Consider the following 18,418-nt stretch of genomic DNA (forward strand, 5'->3'; position numbering starts at 1 on the left):
ACATGTCTGCAGTTCCTGTGTGGAAATGGTTAGGCCTGACTGATTTCCAATTACACAGTACTTACATTTAAAGCAGCTTCTCCACATTTTTCAATTGCCGCAAGACCCTGATTATGAATGTGTGTCTCTAGAAGTTTTTTCAATTCTCCTAGGCCATCCTGGATTCTAGATACAAGATTATACATGCGACCCAAATCTGAAAGAAGAAGGTGCCACCATTATACACGGAATAAACTTTACATATCCATTGTACTAAGTATGTATTTATACTGTGATGAAAAATACCTTGAAATAAAACGGTGTTTTCAGATCTAAATAATCAAAAATGTTTTAATTATAGCCAAATATTTTGTCCTTTGTATATTAAGCTGAAAACAACAATGAAGTTGTCCTATTGTAAAAGTTTATTTTTTCCCTTTAGTATGAGAAACCACCAAAATAACAGAGAAAAAACATCGTTTTATCAGAAAGTGTTTCTGATGCTACCTAAAATTCTCAAGCTTGAGATATTATTTATGTTAGATACATAATAGGCACTCAAATATTTATTTTAAGATTATTTATTTATGAAAGACACAGAGAGAGGCAGAAACACAGGCAGAGCGAGAAACAGGCTCCCTGTAGGGAACCTGACGCAGGACCATGACCTGAGCCGAAGGCAGACTCTCAACCAGAGTCACCCAGGCATCCCTCAAATATTTATTTTAAAAAAATGAATACATTTAAGGAGCATTTATGAATATCCATCTCAACTCTACAAACAAGTGAGTCACAAAAGGGTCCCCAAATTAACTACATGTGTGGCACATGGTTAGTTTATGAAGGACAAAGAAAAAAACTTTTGAACTTCAATCTTTTACTGAGTTCCTAACATGTCCTGGTAAAACCTGAAGGGTAAAAGAAATACTTTTACAAAATACTAGCCTTCACATCTTGAAGAATTTTTAATTTTTTATTTATTTATGATAGTCACAGAGAGAGAGAGAGAGAGAGAGAGAGAGGTAGAGACACAGGCAGAGGGAGAAGCAGGCTCCATGCACCGGGAGCCCGATGTGGGATTCGATCCCAGGTCTCCAGGATCCGCCGTGGGCCAAAGGCAGGCGCCAAACCGCTGCGCCATCCAGGGATCCCTTGAAGAATTTTCAAAATAAAAATCCTCAAGAAAAAAATCGGGGGTAGTATCATTTCATGCTGAAGTGTATGCAACAAGTTATATTCCCAGTGGAACTGCAAAGATGCTCTCCCTGCCCCCGAAAGTTATACCCAAAACACTCTACAGAGGCCTGAAATCTACACACAAGGTAAATGCACACTCACATGTTAATCTTTCAGAAAGTGATTGATGTTGGTGATATTGTTACCTCTGAGTCTAGAATTTCAAACAATGTCAAAACTGTAGGTCATAATAGACATGCACATGTCCTGAAAGTCTGAGAGGCTCACCTTCATTTTTGTCAGCATCCAACAAGTTCTGGAATTCTGTGTGGAAAATTTCCAAGTGTTTTTCAATGAGCACTTGCTCACACTTCCTTGCTAGTTCATCTTGTGTGCTTTCATGAAGGTAGACCTGGACCCTTCTCTGTTCCTCGAGCAGACGGGCCTCTGCCTGCAGGAATTAATTCAAGCAAACAGTCTGGGTTTGTTTCTAAAAAATTGTTACGTGAAAAATGGCAAATTAAACTCACAAACCTGCTCTAATAAATTAAGAGAAAAGGGAAGGAGTTCTTTGGTTTTGGGTGAACACCAACCATATTTAAGTGGTCAATGATGTGCTCATTTTCTCTATAGTATATTTCTACCTCCAGCTCCTTTGAAATGACTTACCAAGGTCATCACTATGAGCAATTCAAATGCGTTTATGCTACCTTTCTTCCTTCAGATACATGGCACTTCACCTTTTGGGGGAAATATCTGAGAAACCTACGGATCATCTCTCATACACAGATACCATATTTAGAACCCCTACTTCTGGCCGAAAGCTACTGAAGTCAAGGGTCACACAAATATATTCCCTGAGATGACGACCACATGGAAATAGTTATCAGTAATCATACTTTTTAAAAAAAATTTAAAGAAAAACATGGGCTTCTTTTGCCAATCTGGGTATGTGCCTCTGTAACTAGTGGATTTATTAATCTCGAGTTCTTACAATTCCCTTCAAGGAAGAGAGGAAAACAAAGATGTCATAAGAAGGGCAGCAAAATAAATGAAAGTCCATGTATTTTACAAAGCATCACCAGAAATTTTGTAAAGTATCACCAAGGAACCACTAAACTATGGAAGCAAGGACAAAATTTCAATGATAATCTCAAATTATTCAGGTGATCTGAATAAAAAGAAAAGCTATATTTTGTATTATAAAAGTACCAAACTTTGCAAAATGATTTTATTTTTTTTAAAGATAGATAGATTTATTTATTTATTTATTTATTTATTTATTTATTCATTCATTCATTCATTCATTCATTCATGATAGACACAGAGAGAGAGAGAGAGAGAGAGAGAGAGGCACAGACACAGGCAGAGGGAGAAGCAGGCTCCATGCAGGGAGCCGGACGTGGTACTCGATGCCGGGTCTCCAGGATCACGCCCTGGGCTGAAGGCAGCACTAAACTGCTGAGCCACCCATGCTGCCCTGTATATTTTATTTTTAAAGTGTGTGTGTGTGTGTGTGTGTGTGTGAGAGAGAGAGAGAAAGAGAGAAAGAGAGACATCAGTAACCTAGAATAGTCAATAAATCTTTTGTAGCTCACATTAGTTTCAATCACACGAAGACAGTGGGATATGTTAACCCAAATGTGGTTTAGGGTTCATTAATCAAAGCCATCCCTATTGCAGAGAAGCCAAAGAGTCTCAAGTGGTTCCACTAAAATATCCCTAAACATCACAGAAAAGGGAACACAGAGGAGGAATTTGCACATCTAGCTCACGATGGCAGCTAAAAGTAGAATCTTAAAGGTTCATGCTCTATCTCAATATTATTCATGAGTTTTGTATTCTATTTCCTGACAATGTTTTAATTTAAACATAATTTATCCTCAAGTTATTAAATAAATTGTGCCACCTTTTATCCTGTGGTTTTGCATATTCTCAGGCATCTACTGGAGGTTCTGAATGATGTATGCGTGTACTACCAAACACTTATAAAAATTATTACTCCCATTTTATAGATGAAGAAACAGAGGACCAGAAAGGTTAAGGTCAACTTCCCAGTAAATGGTTGAGCAGGGATTTAGAGCTAGACTTGTAGCCCAAGGCTATATGCAAGAGAACAGTTCACATGGTTAGATTCCAGTTTTATGCTTATAGATTCTCTGTATTATGGATTTCCAGAAGGTGACAGAAGCTATGTTTGGTTAAGATCCAACTGGATTTGGGACCAACCGTTAAGCCCTCTAGAAAGGAATCCCTGTAAGAGCATCAGGATGCAGGAAGCAGGGTCACATTGGTTTGGAAACATCCAGACCACTGGACATCTTTGCTCTTCAAGCTGTCTTGGCTGTTCCAGGCCTGATTTAAAAACCAGATTTCCAGGGATCCCTGGGTGGCTCAGTGGTTTAGCAGCCTGCCTTTGGCCCTGGGCATGATCCTGGGGTCCAGGGATTGAGTCCCAACGGGCTCCCTGCATGGAGCCTGCTTCTCCCTCTGCCTGTGTCTCTGCCTCTCTCTCTCTCATGAATAAATAAATAAAATCTAAAATCTTTAAAACAAACAAAAAACCAGATTTCCCTGCTTTGGGGGTGCTCATGGAGCTCTGGCCTCACCAGCACATTTCCTTACACCAGACTACGATTACCTCCCCCAGTGTGGCTGACGCAGATGACGGGAACTCTGAGAGTTCCTTGTGCTGCTCCTGCGATGTGTACCCTGATAGGAGACCCCACTCTTGGTTGGCATGCAGAAAAACTAACTGAACCCACTGACAGACACAGAGAACTACTACTCCTCCAAGTGTAATTCTTCTGAAGAGGTCCATTTTTGTTAGTTTTGAGGAATCAGAAATTTGTTTGTCGAGGACCTTCAGCTTCCAGCTTCTAATCACGATCTATGGGGAGATGCAACCAGAACAGCACACATAAACAGGGTGGGGCGCTATGCGCTTAGAGAGGTTCCCTGTTGCTCCAACTGAGTTGATCTGTTCACTTACTCTGCGTGCTGAGTAAGTGAGCAGATCAACTCAGTTGGGGGGCTCTGTGGTCACTCCCTGTGCTCTCCCAGTGAAGAGAGAATAAAGGGCAAAGCGGAGATCAGGTACCGTTAGCTGGACTCCCAGGAAATCGTGTACCTCTCAGTCAGGGGTCAGCAAACTAAACACTCCGGGCCAAATCCTGCCTGGAGGTAAAATTTCACTGGAACACAGCGACACTCACGTGTTTAGATGTCACCACGGCTGCTTTGTTCATGACAATGGCAGAGCTAAACGGTTGCAACAGAGACCACGTAGAGTGAGCACAAGTCTCAAAATCTGCTACCCGACCCTTTACAGAATGGGTTTGCGGGTTCTGAACTTTGGTCATTCCTCACAGTGGTAAGTCCAGGACACCCATATTCCCAAGGAGAACAAGAAAACAATTACACTAGAACTTTGCCGTAACATACCTAGTACAGAAAAAGATTGATGGTACACAGTTTATGATTAATCCTATATCCTGTAGTTTCAGAAGGACCTGCTTTACTATAAATGTGAGGCTGTACTAGAGATTGTTGGAGAATATTTCAGAAGTGAAAAAACAAGAGCTTAAAGTTTGCAAATCCAGTAATAGGTGTTTCTTAAAAACTTACTTTCTCATTGACACAGGACTGTGGCTCCCATCAGAAACACACACACGCTAGGAGAGACAGCTCAGAACACAAAAGTCACATGGCTGTCACAGTTCTGCCCTCAGAGCAGCACAGAGAATACGGAGCCATGGTTATCAGATGAGTTTATAAAAGCTTCTTGGTGCACTGGGTGGAAGCATCTGCACCTGCTATGACATGACAGGACAACAAGGCCTGAGAAGTGACCTGCAAAGAAAGCTGCCTACATGAAAAGGACTCACTCACTGGAGCGGCAGTAACTACTGTAACTTAGTCTACTCTAAGTGCCATATTTAAGCTTACCTTTTTCATATACTCAGTAACTGGGTTCTGCTGCAAGAATTCAGTGCTCTCCCTGGTATAGAATCTCTCCGTGTCAGCCAAAAACTGAGATTCAAAGGACTCTTTGTACACTGTCAGCGTAGGGCCCTTGGCAAATGCATCGTCTTCATTCAGCCCCAATTCCACTAGAAATAAATAGGAACTATATTTCAATTACCCCAGTTTTTGTTACACTTTACACAACATACCTGGGTGTAGCATTCAGTTTATATTTATAAAAGCTAAATGGAAAATGATAAGGCATAGGGTAAATGTGCTATTCACTGGTACTAAAGTACACGGTTTCAATGAGAGAAAAAGACAGAAGATCCAAGACATAGAAGCAAGTAATTCTGACTCATGGCCAGGCATGCTTCAAAGTTATCATGCAGCTTATTTAAAAAACTTTTGTATTTCTAAAAGCTTAAAAATAATACACATGACATTTATTTTTTAATTGAAGTATAACTGACATACAACAGCCTACTGGTTTCAGGGGTACATCACAGTGATCTGGTATTTGTGTACGTTACTAGATGGTCCCCACAGTTAGGTCCTTATCCGTCCCTTAGAGTTAGTACAATATTGCCTACATTCTCTATGCTGCTCCTTACACCCCATGACTTTATACCTAGATGTTTATAGCTTGTAATCCCCTTCATTGATTTTACCTGCTCCCTAAAGAGGGCTAAATTTAAACTTTCAGAGAAAATACGATCCTCCTAAGTTTTTAAAACACTTCGTTTATCGGTTTCTCAACCTCAATTTTTCAAACCGATAGCAAGATTTCTGTTTATCATTCTGCTCCATTAATGACACTCTATCATAGTGTTATATACAGTAATTCAGTAGACCAGAAAATTATTCAAATGTCTAAATCTTCAAAATTGCCCTAAGGTGCAAAGATCAAACAATTTTTATGATGGGGTAAAATCAAACAGAATCACACTAACTTAAAGAGAATTCTGAGTACCTGTGTAAATTCAAACAATATTCTTAAATCTAAAATATCTGTAAATGAATCTGCTGGGATACTGTTACAACTATCATTTGATACAAAAACTGAATAAATTAAAGGGAAAATATTTACCATAAGACTGTACAACTCCACTTATCAGTCTTGTATTGATGGTTTCACCGTTTCTTTCCTTTTCAATCAGTTTTAAAACAGCATTCGTTACCTTGATAAAGAAAAGAGACGTGTGGGTCATAGACTGTAGTGTGCATATTACTACACATCTCTGAGATCGAGTCCACTGACAATGCAAGACGAGAGATACTCACAGGACATTCTAAAGGAAGGGGGAGACAATGCCTAAGGAACAAACCTGGGGATTTTGAAAGGGCAACATGCACACTCACACAAGCAGGTACCTGTTTATTCAGTGGCCTGAACAGACAATCTCTCCAAGTCACCAATGCAAGCTGGATGAAAAGAAAAAGGAGAAGCATAAAATGTCTATACTTTCACTATGTTTTTCTAAGACTAAAGTCCTAGGAATCAGACTGAATCTCACTGATCAGTATTTCTAGATCATAACGGGGTAAAAATCTATCATTGTGATGAAATGAGAGACACTGACTTGAGTTAACAACTTCAGGAAATATCAGAGTACAGATGTTTATTAGCCTGCATTTCAATAATTAAGATAAAGAGGAAAATCTGGATTTTAGGAGAAAATACATATCAGCTTATAGGACAACAGTGGATTCAACCTCTAACACTGTTCTTTGGCCCAAATTTAATTTCTAACCTAACACACTTAATGAAGGTAATTCCATTTATCATTGTTTCCTAATACTCAGTAAAATAAGTAATAGACAATAAAAAATTAGCAAGTTCTGTATCATAATTGTGGTGATTTATGTTGCATGGATGCATACAACTGTAAATATACCAAAATGGACACTGCATAGATGCAGTTTACTCTCCATGAATCACTCAGATTTCTCATTTTACTTGTATTTTGTGTGTGTGTGTGGGGTGGTGGGGGTGGTGGTGGTTCTTTGAAGGATTTTTAAAAGTTTTTAAAACTTCCCACAGAAAATCACTATAAAAATGTCCCCCACAAGAGAAATGTTGTAATTCATTCACTATTTTTAAGCTGTTTGTTAAGAAAGGTATTTTTCAGAGTATAAGTCAAATTTATAACAATTCACTACTAATACAAATTGCTGAGGAACTTAAACATAAATGCATTCACTCTTATTTTTCCCAAATTTAACCACAGATAAAGCTGGGTTTATGTAAGACTTGTATTTCAGAAAAGATTGTACGTAATAATTTATGTAATGAACTTTCACTGAGTGATATTTCTACGACACAAAAAAGAGACAACATGAAAGCAATATTTAATAAAAAACTATTTTTAAATGTATTATTTTAAAAAATTTTAATTCCAGTATAGTTAACAGTGTTATATTAGTTTCCAGTGTCCAGCAATTCTACACATTACTCCCTGTTCATCACAGTAGGTGCACTTCTTAATTCCCATCACCTATTTTCCCCTTGCTCCCACCTACTTCCCCCTCTGGTAACTATCAGCTTATTCTCTATAGTTAAAAGTCTGTTTTTCGGTTTGTCTTTTTTTGTTTGTTTGTTTTTGGTTTGTTTCTTAAATTCCACATATGAGTGAGATCATATGGTACTTGATTTGCTTAGCATTATACTCTTCAGATCCACCCATTTTGTTGCCAATGGCAAGATTCCATCATATTAAGAGAAAACTATTTTTAATAAAGTATGAACAATACATACTCGTGTAATATTAGCATAAAAATAAGATTTCCAAATTAGAAACTATGATATCTGAAAAGATGCTCGGAGGCTAAATATGAGGAAGAACCTCATTTTTGAGGAAAAATGCAACCCTGGGGCATTTGTTTTGAAAATAAATTTTCCCTGTGCAAATTCTCTGTTGCTATTCTTTCAACTCTACAGACTTCTTTAATGCAGGAGTCAGGCAGGAGGGAAAATGCAATGCCATGGCCATGAACTTCTAGTAAAGATATACTGCACCTTTAAAAATAACTTTTTTCCAAACATTTTTCTAAAGTAAGACAGCCTTAGACAGGTCTAATTTGACTCTGGATAATTTATCACTTTGAGGGAAGAAAGGAAGAGAATTGGCAAGATAAGAAAGAAGGGCCAAAGGTACTCCAGATAAAGTTCAGAGGAACAGAATCCAGAAAAAAATTTTGCTCAATCACTTTAATGTATCAACAATTAAATTAATTTATGTCCTCTGGTGGACATAAAAGGAAAACAATAATGTTCTATAATTAAAAAGGAAAAAAGAATTATTAGGAAAAGAGAAAAGCTTTATATTTCCTGACAAATCATCTCCACCTTCTGGAACTTTTAGAAAATACAATGAGAGATCATTGTGCCCAACTGTTTCACTGTGTCAACTGAAGCTTGAACTGTAAATGAATTCATCGGCTTCACTGGAACAGCACACAAAGGAAACTGTTTCTAGAGAGAGGTATTAATTAGTCTTTGCTAAAATAAAAAGTATGGCTGCCTATCTTATTTCCAAATGGTAACTACAGGACTTAAGAAGATAGAAAGTATGGGTTTCAAAGCAAATAAAAAAATAAGAGCTGTCAAATCTTGAGGTATGCTTGTACTTCTATTTTCTTTATTCTTGAATAAAACACACAAAAAGTTAAATTAGAATGATTTTTAGGAGTCTGTGATGTTATTGCAGGGCACATGCGATATTTCAGGTCAAAGTGGCACCAAGAGGAAATCAACCCAAATCACAAATTCCTACACTGACAACTTTCAGTCTCAAGAAAGCATTTCTAAGTGGAAAAGAAAAGGGCAAGTACAAAAGGCTCAAATCAAAACACTAAATCTAGGAAGTTTTGTTAAAACTATACAACCGAGTACCTTTATGAAGCAACAGTTTGTATAGAAATTGAACTATTTAAATGGTTAAGAGTCTGTCTTGCATCTGTGATCCATTATGTTTTTCTTTTATTAAATTTGTCAATAGTAAAGCAATAAAGTACTGCTATTATACCAACAATCTTGGATATGGAGAGAACCCTATTATGCAGAACTTGACATTTTCATACCACTGGTTCAAGAAGAGTATAGACTGTGCATCTGCTGGCCTGTTCTGAGCGGACAGACCATTCTGTGGTCGAGTCCTACCCTTCACCACTTTACGACATCAGTGGTCCCATCTGACTGCGTGGCAGTATCAGCCAGAGGGCCTGCTGTGACACACTGCTGGGCCCCACCTCCACAGATTCTAGGAAGTCAAGGCCGGGGCCCAGTAATCTGCATTTCTAACAGGTGCTCAGGTGTCCATAATGGGGCAGGTTGGGGGACCACACTTTGGAAACCAATGGGCCTAGGAAGAGCTTCCCTGACTGAAGAAATAAATTAATGAAGATGATATTCAATCATTCAAATTTTGCCTTTTCAAAATCTATTTTCATGGGGTCTAAAAGAACCCCTTGGTTTTTTTACTCTGTCCGTAGCGTATTATTTTGTAAAGTGAGAAGGCAGGAGAACATCTCACAGCATAGTCCTCTCCTTGAGCAGTTTCCCAAACCACAAAGACCACGAGGGCTGATCTGTAAAACCTGGGTTTCAGGCTAGGGACCGATCTGCCGGACACAGAGCCAGCATGTGGGCTGTCCAGCGCCAGAACTGGGACAGTTCCAGGCTGACCCGGATGGCTGGTCAAATGATCGCAGAAGAGACTTGTTATCAGTCCATGCAGAAGGGTGGAGGCTGTATTTTAGAATTCCAATTTATTCATCCTTCCCCTTTCCTGCCACAAAATATTTAAGAGTCATTTATTGATAAATTAAAGCAAAAGAAATTAATTACTATTATGAAAATAGCTTAATATTGGTCTAGATTCCCCTACTGACAGGGTGAGGTAGGTATCACTAAGAAAATACACATGTGAAAGGTGTTTAAAAAAAAAAATAAAAGAATCTTACAGAATAGATCTCATAGATTCCTTTTCGTCCCTCGTCACATTCACGGCGAACCCAATGTCTATTGAGGTAGGCACAAATTCCATTCAGCACTTTGCTTGAAAATCGGTAATCCTCCCACTGTTGAGTGTAGAACTTCAGTACACTCTCATCCATCAAATCTTCTCCATCCTACAAACAAGTTAACTCAAGCTTTAAGGACTCATTTGTCACATGATGAGTTAAAGATAAAAATTAACTAAAACAAATCTGCATTAAAACACATTTTTGTGTTTGGTTTCAGATGAGCTTTTTATTTTGTATACAAAAACATGCTCATCTGCTTGTGAGAATCAGATCAGAGAGAACTTTAATAAGAACTTCTTCAAACTGGAACTTTTTCATAGTGGTATTAAATATGCACATATGCTCATACAAAGAAACTGGAATTCTCATTTATTTATTTTTACAGAACTCTGAACTGTTAGAATGAGAGTAATTCATTTTTATTAACAAAGGAATTTACCTCCAAATCATCCCTATTTTTGGTATTTTCTGTTAAAAATTAAAATGTCCTATGAACAATTTAGACCATGGGGCCAATACTATTCGATTTTTTAATGCATCTTCCTCCTTCATTAAATTTATCCAAAAAATGATAAATATATAGTTTTTGTGGTAATCTGTTACGTCTCTGTAAAAAATAAAGTATAATGGTGCAATATTTCTTCTTTAACAAGATCTCGAGGGGAAAATCTGTGCATTTACCAAAATTATTTTTACCAAGATTTCCACAACTTAAACCACAATTTTTTTATGTGAAGAAGCAACTTGACATTTTTTCTCAGGTTTTAATGACATCTACAAAGTAAAGTGTACCCTTTAAAAACTGCATGTTTCACTACTATGGATACAGTATACATATATACTGTAGCAGAAAAGCACCAAGGTAAAAGCAGGAGGGACACAGTCCTGCTGGGACCTGAGGCTCCGGGCATGCCACCCCCTTGGCTCAGCCTCGTCTCCCACCAGAGTAAGAAGTCTTGACAAATATGTGGTACACAAATGACCCAAACAAGCCACATGAAAACCTGATCATTATCTTCAGACAATCATGTTTTTGTTCATTTAAATTTACATAAGGAATGAACTATTAAATGTAAAGCTAAGTCACTCTGAATTATAGTACATGACCTTTTAGTTTAAAAAAAAAAAGGCAAAAAAGATCACTGATACAGCACAGCTACCAATACTTTCATACAGTACAATATACTACTAGTGTTCCTCATTTTAATGCTGAAGAATAATTAATTCCAGTGTTCACTTTACAAAATGTTATGAATAAAAATAGGGACACTGTGGTTTCAGCAAAACATTACAAACACTGTTTAGGGATCATGAACATTTTAGCCACAATTTGTGGTCAATCAACTATGGTCTGTTAGAATGATAATAGGTTTCCAATTACCTCGTAAAATATATTAAGAAAGCAATTTTGAAGCCTGCTGAAATTTTTGCCTAGGATCTGTGTAAATAAAAAAATCTTTAAAAGATATACACAGCACAAATTTCCCCAAGGTAGAAAGTAGAGATGTCTTCACTCACTCTATGTGATATGGGTAGCACTAGATGAAGGAGCCACTTGTCCATCCTGTGGCTGGATGGAAGGCACCACACTGCCCTTGCTACAGAGGATGGAGATGAAGGCAGAAGATGAAGATGAAAAACATCACTGCCAGAACCATCCTAGCCAAGGGCACGATTTCATCGTAGTTCTGAAACATACTACGTGACCATGTGTAAAAAGCAAAGTCACACTGGAAAAATGTGATTTCCAAAGGTTAGAAAACCTTATGATCATTTATTATACGTCTGTATACAAAACAACACACTGGGTTCGAAACACAACATAGGTCATCTGAATTCATAATTAAATGCTGGAAATTAAGAGTCATCAATTTCTAAAGACCAAATAGAAAATGGTTAGGAAAGTGCTACTCTGGTATAGCTACCAAAAACTTCTCATTTAACAAACTAAAAAAACAGGAAAGGGCTTATGAAAGTTTCATCTTGACAACAGGTCAAAGACTAAGCAATAGCAAAATGCACACATCAATGCCAGAAACAATGAACCCATAACAGCGAGCAATTTAGAATTCAATCATGTTAGAATCATCATTTCACTACTACTTTTTTACACTCTATTACAAATGGTCAGTATATATGTAAAACCTCTTACCTTAAGAAGATTTGTCAAGTAATTCTTCAAAAATTCTTTAAGTCGTTTGTATAATTCCAAGCCAACAAACTGAGCTCCCCCAGGCGTCTGTCCCTTTTTTGATTTGGAAGGAGGGACACCAGCCCCTCGGGCTTGGTTTGACTGGTGAACACTCGTGCAGTAGTTGTAAACGTGACTTGGAGAAAAGTTAAGGAAATCAACGTGCATCATCAGTATCAACATTGATTAATACCAAAAGATGTTTAAAGAAAATATGTTCATACCAATATTTCCAATATAGCAACAAAAATCTATAAAAACTACAGCGGAAAAAAACTTCCAATCAACAGGGCAATAAGGCTGAAGTCAACCAGCCCCACTTACAAGCTTGTCCACAGGCCAGGGAGCAGCCTGCTGAGAACAGAGGAAGGTTCTGAGGAAGGTCGCCAAGGAAACACGGGGATCTTATCTTCTCAGATCACGTAATGCGACTGACCTTGTGGGATATTGTCCCGAGAGTGTATCAGAAGGCATGAAAAGAACTGGCCATTGGTACAAAGGTTCCAAACAAGAGACAGAAGCAATTACCTCCTTCAAGAAAACCAAAAAGCTCTAACCATAGTCTATTTTAATTCTTAGCTATATTTCTAGAAATATACATGATACATATCAAAATAACTAAAATTTTATTTTAAACTGATCAATCACAACAGAGCAAGGCTCCTGTGCTATTAGGAGGGACGGAGATGCTGGAGTCACAGAAGAGGCCCCTAAGTCGACAATAGCTCTGGGAGGCTGCCGAGCATGGGAAGATGGGCCGGCTAAGGCAGAAAACCACTCTACTTTGTTGTAACTTTTCATACTCTTTTAGTTCGTCTGCATGAAGTATTACTGGGCTAAAACTAATCGAAAGACAACAACACTGACTGAGAAAGAAAAATCCAGTAAGACAAAATATTCTGGCCTATTTGTTTCAAGTTAGTGGGTAAAGACTGAGGCAACTTCAAAAAATAACTCCATACTCCAGAATACGTTACAAATGGATTAAGAATTAAAATATACAAACCAAAACAATAAAACAAAGAAAATACACACAAACATTTTCCTGATCTCAGACTGGAGAAGGCTTTTCTCAGCAAAGTCATCAAAACACTTAATCTGAAATTGTGAAAACATTTTAGGGAAAGGTATCCTTAATGAGTTACTACCTTTAATCAATTAAAATAATCAAAAACAATGTGAAAAAGTTAACCTCCACGGGAACATGGGCAGAATATACCAACAGAAAATACCAAAGCTGAAAGAAATACATACAAATGGCCAAAAATCTGAAAACAAAACAAAAACAACAAAAAAATGAACAAACTTCAACCTCAGCAGTAATCAGAGAAGGATTCCTTAAAAACAGTGAATCATTTTATTAAATGTTTCAGATGCACTGAGAATGGCAGATTATAACACACGACGAACTCTCATAAATTCATGATCCAGTTTGGACAAATCTCATATTCCCATACTTGTCTCATTCCACTTACATTCCACCTCAACCTTTTAGGAAATTAAGTCGGGCAGATTTTGCAACGTGTGCCTCCTCCTCCTCCCTCATGCCAGTCCTCCTTCCACTTCCTCTAGGGGCAAAGAGCCCCGTGATTTGGTGCACAGCACTCCTGTGAATGTCTTCATAGCTTACTGCGAAACTGTACATGGTATTACTATCCCATCTGTACTCAAACGTTAGCTATGGTACAGATCTACAGGCAGCTATCCCTCTTCCTGTTGATGGGCCCTATTAATGATCACGTGGTGGGCTACAAGTTTGGGCACTGACAAAACTGCAAAGAACAGTACTATCAAGTTCCCTCACATATATGTTTAAGTTTCTCATAGCACAGAGTTGCCAGGTGACAGGAGGGCCACCATGCACTTGACTACACCTTGCCAGATGTGCTCTACAAGTCCTTAGGTGTCACCAGAGGTGCACACATTTCATTGCCTATAGTCTCTCCCACACATCCAAACCATGGCTCATCGCGGTTTTCTTTCTTTTTTTTTAATAAAGATTTTTTTTTATTTATTCATGGGAGACACACACAGAGAGAGGCAGAGACATGGGCAGAGGGAGAAGCAGGCTCCAAGCAAGGAGCCTGACGTGGGACTCGAACCTGGGAATCCTAGATCACGCCCTGAGCAGAAGGCAGGCGCTCAACCACTGAGCCCTCCGGCGTCCCTCGTCTCGGTTGTCATCAGCATTTCTCTGATTACAGGGAGATGGAGTAGCCTAGGAGTTTATTGTTTTTATTTCCTTTCCTGTACATTCTCTGTCCTATCTTTCACATTCTTTTCAAAAACAGTTTGCTTGGACACTGATGAGAGTAGAACATGATAGAACCACTCTGCAGTTTTTCCTGTGCAAAGGGTAACATTTTTAGATACATGCCTGGAATAGAATCCCACTCAGCAGTTTAAAAAATGAACTGTTACAAATCAGTTTTAAAAACCTGTTGAAGGGGGGATCCCTGGGTGGCTCAGAGGTTTAGCGCTGCCTTTGGCCCAGGGCGGGATCCTGGAGTCCCGGGATCAAGTCCCGCATCAGGCTCCCTACATGGAGCCTGCTTCTCCCTCTGCCTGTGTCTCTGACTCTCTCTGTGTGTCTCTCATGAATAAATAAATAAAATCTTTAACAAAAAAACAAACAAACAAAAAAACTTGTTAAAGGGAAAAAGCCAGCTATGTATGGTTCCATTCACATGAGATTAGGCTAAACTAATCTACTGATAGAAATCAGGAGTGATTTCTTCCTCCTTAGAGGGTGAAAATGGACCATCAGGGGCTCCAGGGAACTCTATGTATCTTGAGTAGGATATGGTTTACCTGGGTGTATAGATCTTTCAAAAAATTCAAACAATCTATTTAAGATCTGTGTACTTTGCAGTATGTGAATTTTGCCTGAAAAACATCTTTAAAAACAAGTATATTGGGGCGCCTGGGTGATTCAGTTGGTTAAGTGTCTGCTATTGGCTCAGGTCATGATCCCAGTGTCCTGGGATAGGGTATTAAGTTGGGCTCCATGCTCAGCAGGGAGTATGCTTGTCCCTCTCCCTCTGCCCCCTCCCCCTGCTCATGCTTGGTCTCTCTCAAATAAATATTAAAAAATAAGTATTACAGACCGACAAATACTGAGTTGCCACTTTGACTTGGCAGTTTACTATGAAAATCCCTGCTGTATCAATTATATAGTCCAGTTATTATCTTCTTGTAGTTTGTAGCCTAACTTTTTTTTATGAAAAGCACCATATAAAGAGAAATTCTTAATTTGTCATCAAGTTTATTCAAATTTTCTTTTACAGTTTACATTTTAATTCTTACTTAGGAAATCCTCTTCTCTGTCAAGGCACTAGTGCATTGTCTTTCACAACTGATTTCACACTGAGATTTCTAATCTAACTAAAGTAAAATTGTGTATGAAGAACAATTATAATTTCATATTTCCCTGCACGGCTATGCAATGGTTCACAAACCACATATGACATGGTCTATCCTTTCCCCACTCTAGGTATTACTATTTCTAGAAAGCCGTCCATTTCAGTGAAGTTTTCAAGTATACTTGCCCAGTTGTCTGAACTCTTAAAAAACCTGTTTTCTGTGATATATTTATTTTAAATGTTATGATTAATTGTGCAAAGAATCAGTTTGGGGGTTTTTACTTCTTTTTAAAAATGTACTTCTTTGTATTATTCTCTAGAAAACCCTGCCCTGATCTGTTAGCTTGGTATTTTTGTTCTTAATGTAAGCATTTAAAACAGATTTTCTTCTTCACACCACTCTGGGTACATCACTTAGGTCTGATATGCATGGGTTTCCCTTATTGTTCAGTTGTCTTTTCTCTTTTCCATTTTTTAGGTCTCTTAAGAGTTGTTTAGGATTTTTTAGATTTCCAAAGTGATTTTTTTTAACTTTTTAAAAAAACCCTTTAATTTCATTTTAGAATGAATCAGAGAATATTATTTCTTTGCTAGTTTCTTAAATATGTGATGAGACATATAGCTGAATGTGATTTTCTTTACATGTGCTTAAAAAAATATCCATTCTCTTACTGTTGAAAACAGGAACCCATTAGAGCATTCTGTTTTTCAAATCTTGGTCATTTGTCTGTTTATTAATTACTGAGAATTTTTTAATGGAAATCTTCCTAATTATAGATTTGCCAGTTTCTCTCTTATATGTCTCTGAAATACGTCATATATTTTGAGGCCCTGTTAACAAGTATATAAACTTTGAATAATATTCCTGATTATTTGTTTTTTTATTACTAGGAGGTAATCGTGGTCACTCTTCACAATCATGCCTCAGAAAATCCACCGGATCAGATGTATGGTTAGAATTTACCTCAATACGTTTGTTCCATTTCTTAATCTGCAATTTATATCTGCAACTTTATATCTCTCTTTCTTGGTGTGTCGATGCAAACCACAGCAAAATGCACTCTTTAAAATGGAGTCGGACAATTTCCGATGGATAAGTTTGGTTTTATCATAAAACCAAAATATAAATATACTGTTTTATACATTGCTATTTGGATTAATTTTTATCACCTTATTTTGTTTTGTATTTTCTTTTTCTTTCTATTGGATTGATGGATTTGTTATTCTGTCGTAGTTCTTACATCATTCTGGATTAATATACTTCATTTGGTTACCTAGAAATTTGACATGCATACTTTTTGCCTTCCACCAATTCCAGAAAATTCTCGGGTTGCCATCTCTTCAAATATTTCTGTTCTATTTTCCACTACAGGTATGTCAAACATTTTCATGTCACCTTCCATACCTCAATTCAGGTCTTCAGTTCTGTTCTATCACTTTATCTTTGTTCAAACTTTCTAGTTAATTGATTCTGAAAGAATCAATGTCAAATTTGCTGTTTACTTTAAACATTTTATTTCACACCTAGAGAATTTTCTGTTTCTCCCCCTTGGTTTCTTTCTTTTTTTTTTTTTCCTTGGTTTCTTTCTTTTTTTTTTTTTTTTTAATTTTTATTTATTTATGATAGTCACACAGGGAGAGAGAGAGAGAGGCAGAGACATAGGCAGAGGGAGAAGCAGGCTCCATGCACCGGGAGCCTGACGTGGGATTCGATCCTGGGTCTCCAGGATCACGCCCTGGGCCAAAGGCAGGAGCCAAACCACTGTGCCACCCAGGGATCCCCAACATTTCTATATGATTTAAGAGTCAAAAAAGCAATAACAAGGAAAATTATAAAATATTTTGAACTAAATAATAATGAAAATAAAACCTATCAAAATTTGTGGAACAAAGGTAAAAATTCTTTCGAGAAATTTATGCCTTTATATACTTACACTAGAAAAGGTAGGAGGACATTCTGGCAATGGTCCACAAATTGATATACATATCCAATGCAATCCCCATCGGCATCCCAGTTGGTTTCTTTGTAGAAGTGACAAGCTGGTTCTAAAATTCATATGAAATTGCAAGGAAACCCAAAACAACCTTGAAAAAACAAAGCTGGAGTACTCATACTTCAAGATTCCAAAACTTTCTACAAACCACAGTCATCAAGACAGAGAGGCACTGGCAAAGGACAGACATACAGATCAGTGGAACAGAACTGAGAATCCAGAAATAAACCCATGTGCCTGTGGACAAGGATTTTCTACCAAGGGGCCAAGGCCTTTCAATGGGGGAAAAGGGACTTTCAACAACTGGCGCTGGGACAACTAAGACAGGCACATGCAAATGAATGAATTTTCCACCTTATACTATAGAAACTCAAAATGGATCAAAGACCTAAACATGTACGCTAAAATTATAAACCATGTAGAAGACGACATAAGACTAAATCATGACCTTGGGATTAGCAAGGGATCCTTAGACATAACAACAAAAGGAGAAGCAACCAAAGGGGGGGGGGGAGTCAATGAATTGGACTTCATCAACATTTAAAACTTTTGCATCAAACAATCAAAAAAATGAAAAGTCAATCTACAGAATGGGAGAAAATATCTGTAGACCATGTATCTGATAAAGTATTTGTGTTTAGTATAAAAAACCCTTACAATTCAATAAAAAAGACAACCCAATTACAAAACAGGCAAAGGATCTTTCTTTTTAAAGATGAGAG

At 37.7% G+C, this 18,418-nt stretch overlaps 1 protein-coding gene across 1 annotated transcript in view; it reads right to left on the reverse strand.

Moving 5' to 3' along the window:
• Nucleotides 1-49: 49 nt before the first annotated feature.
• Nucleotides 50-18,418, reverse strand: part of LOC140629508 (cullin-1-like) — a 29,437-nt gene continuing 11,068 nt past the window's right edge. Inside the window, exons 2-8 of the mRNA XM_072819027.1 lie at nt 12,302-12,476; nt 10,087-10,254; nt 6,496-6,546; nt 6,212-6,302; nt 5,104-5,267; nt 1,444-1,606; nt 50-196 (exon numbers count right to left, since the gene is read on the reverse strand). Coding sequence (XP_072675128.1) covers nt 51-196; nt 1,444-1,606; nt 5,104-5,267; nt 6,212-6,302; nt 6,496-6,546; nt 10,087-10,254; nt 12,302-12,476 — 958 coding nt within the window. The 3' untranslated portion in view covers nt 50. The remainder of the gene's footprint in view (nt 197-1,443; nt 1,607-5,103; nt 5,268-6,211; nt 6,303-6,495; nt 6,547-10,086; nt 10,255-12,301; nt 12,477-18,418) is intronic.

Source organism: Canis lupus (genome assembly GCF_048164855.1).
Source record: "Canis lupus baileyi chromosome 15 unlocalized genomic scaffold, mCanLup2.hap1 SUPER_15_unloc_3, whole genome shotgun sequence".
Lineage (NCBI taxonomy): Eukaryota > Metazoa > Chordata > Mammalia > Carnivora > Canidae > Canis > Canis lupus.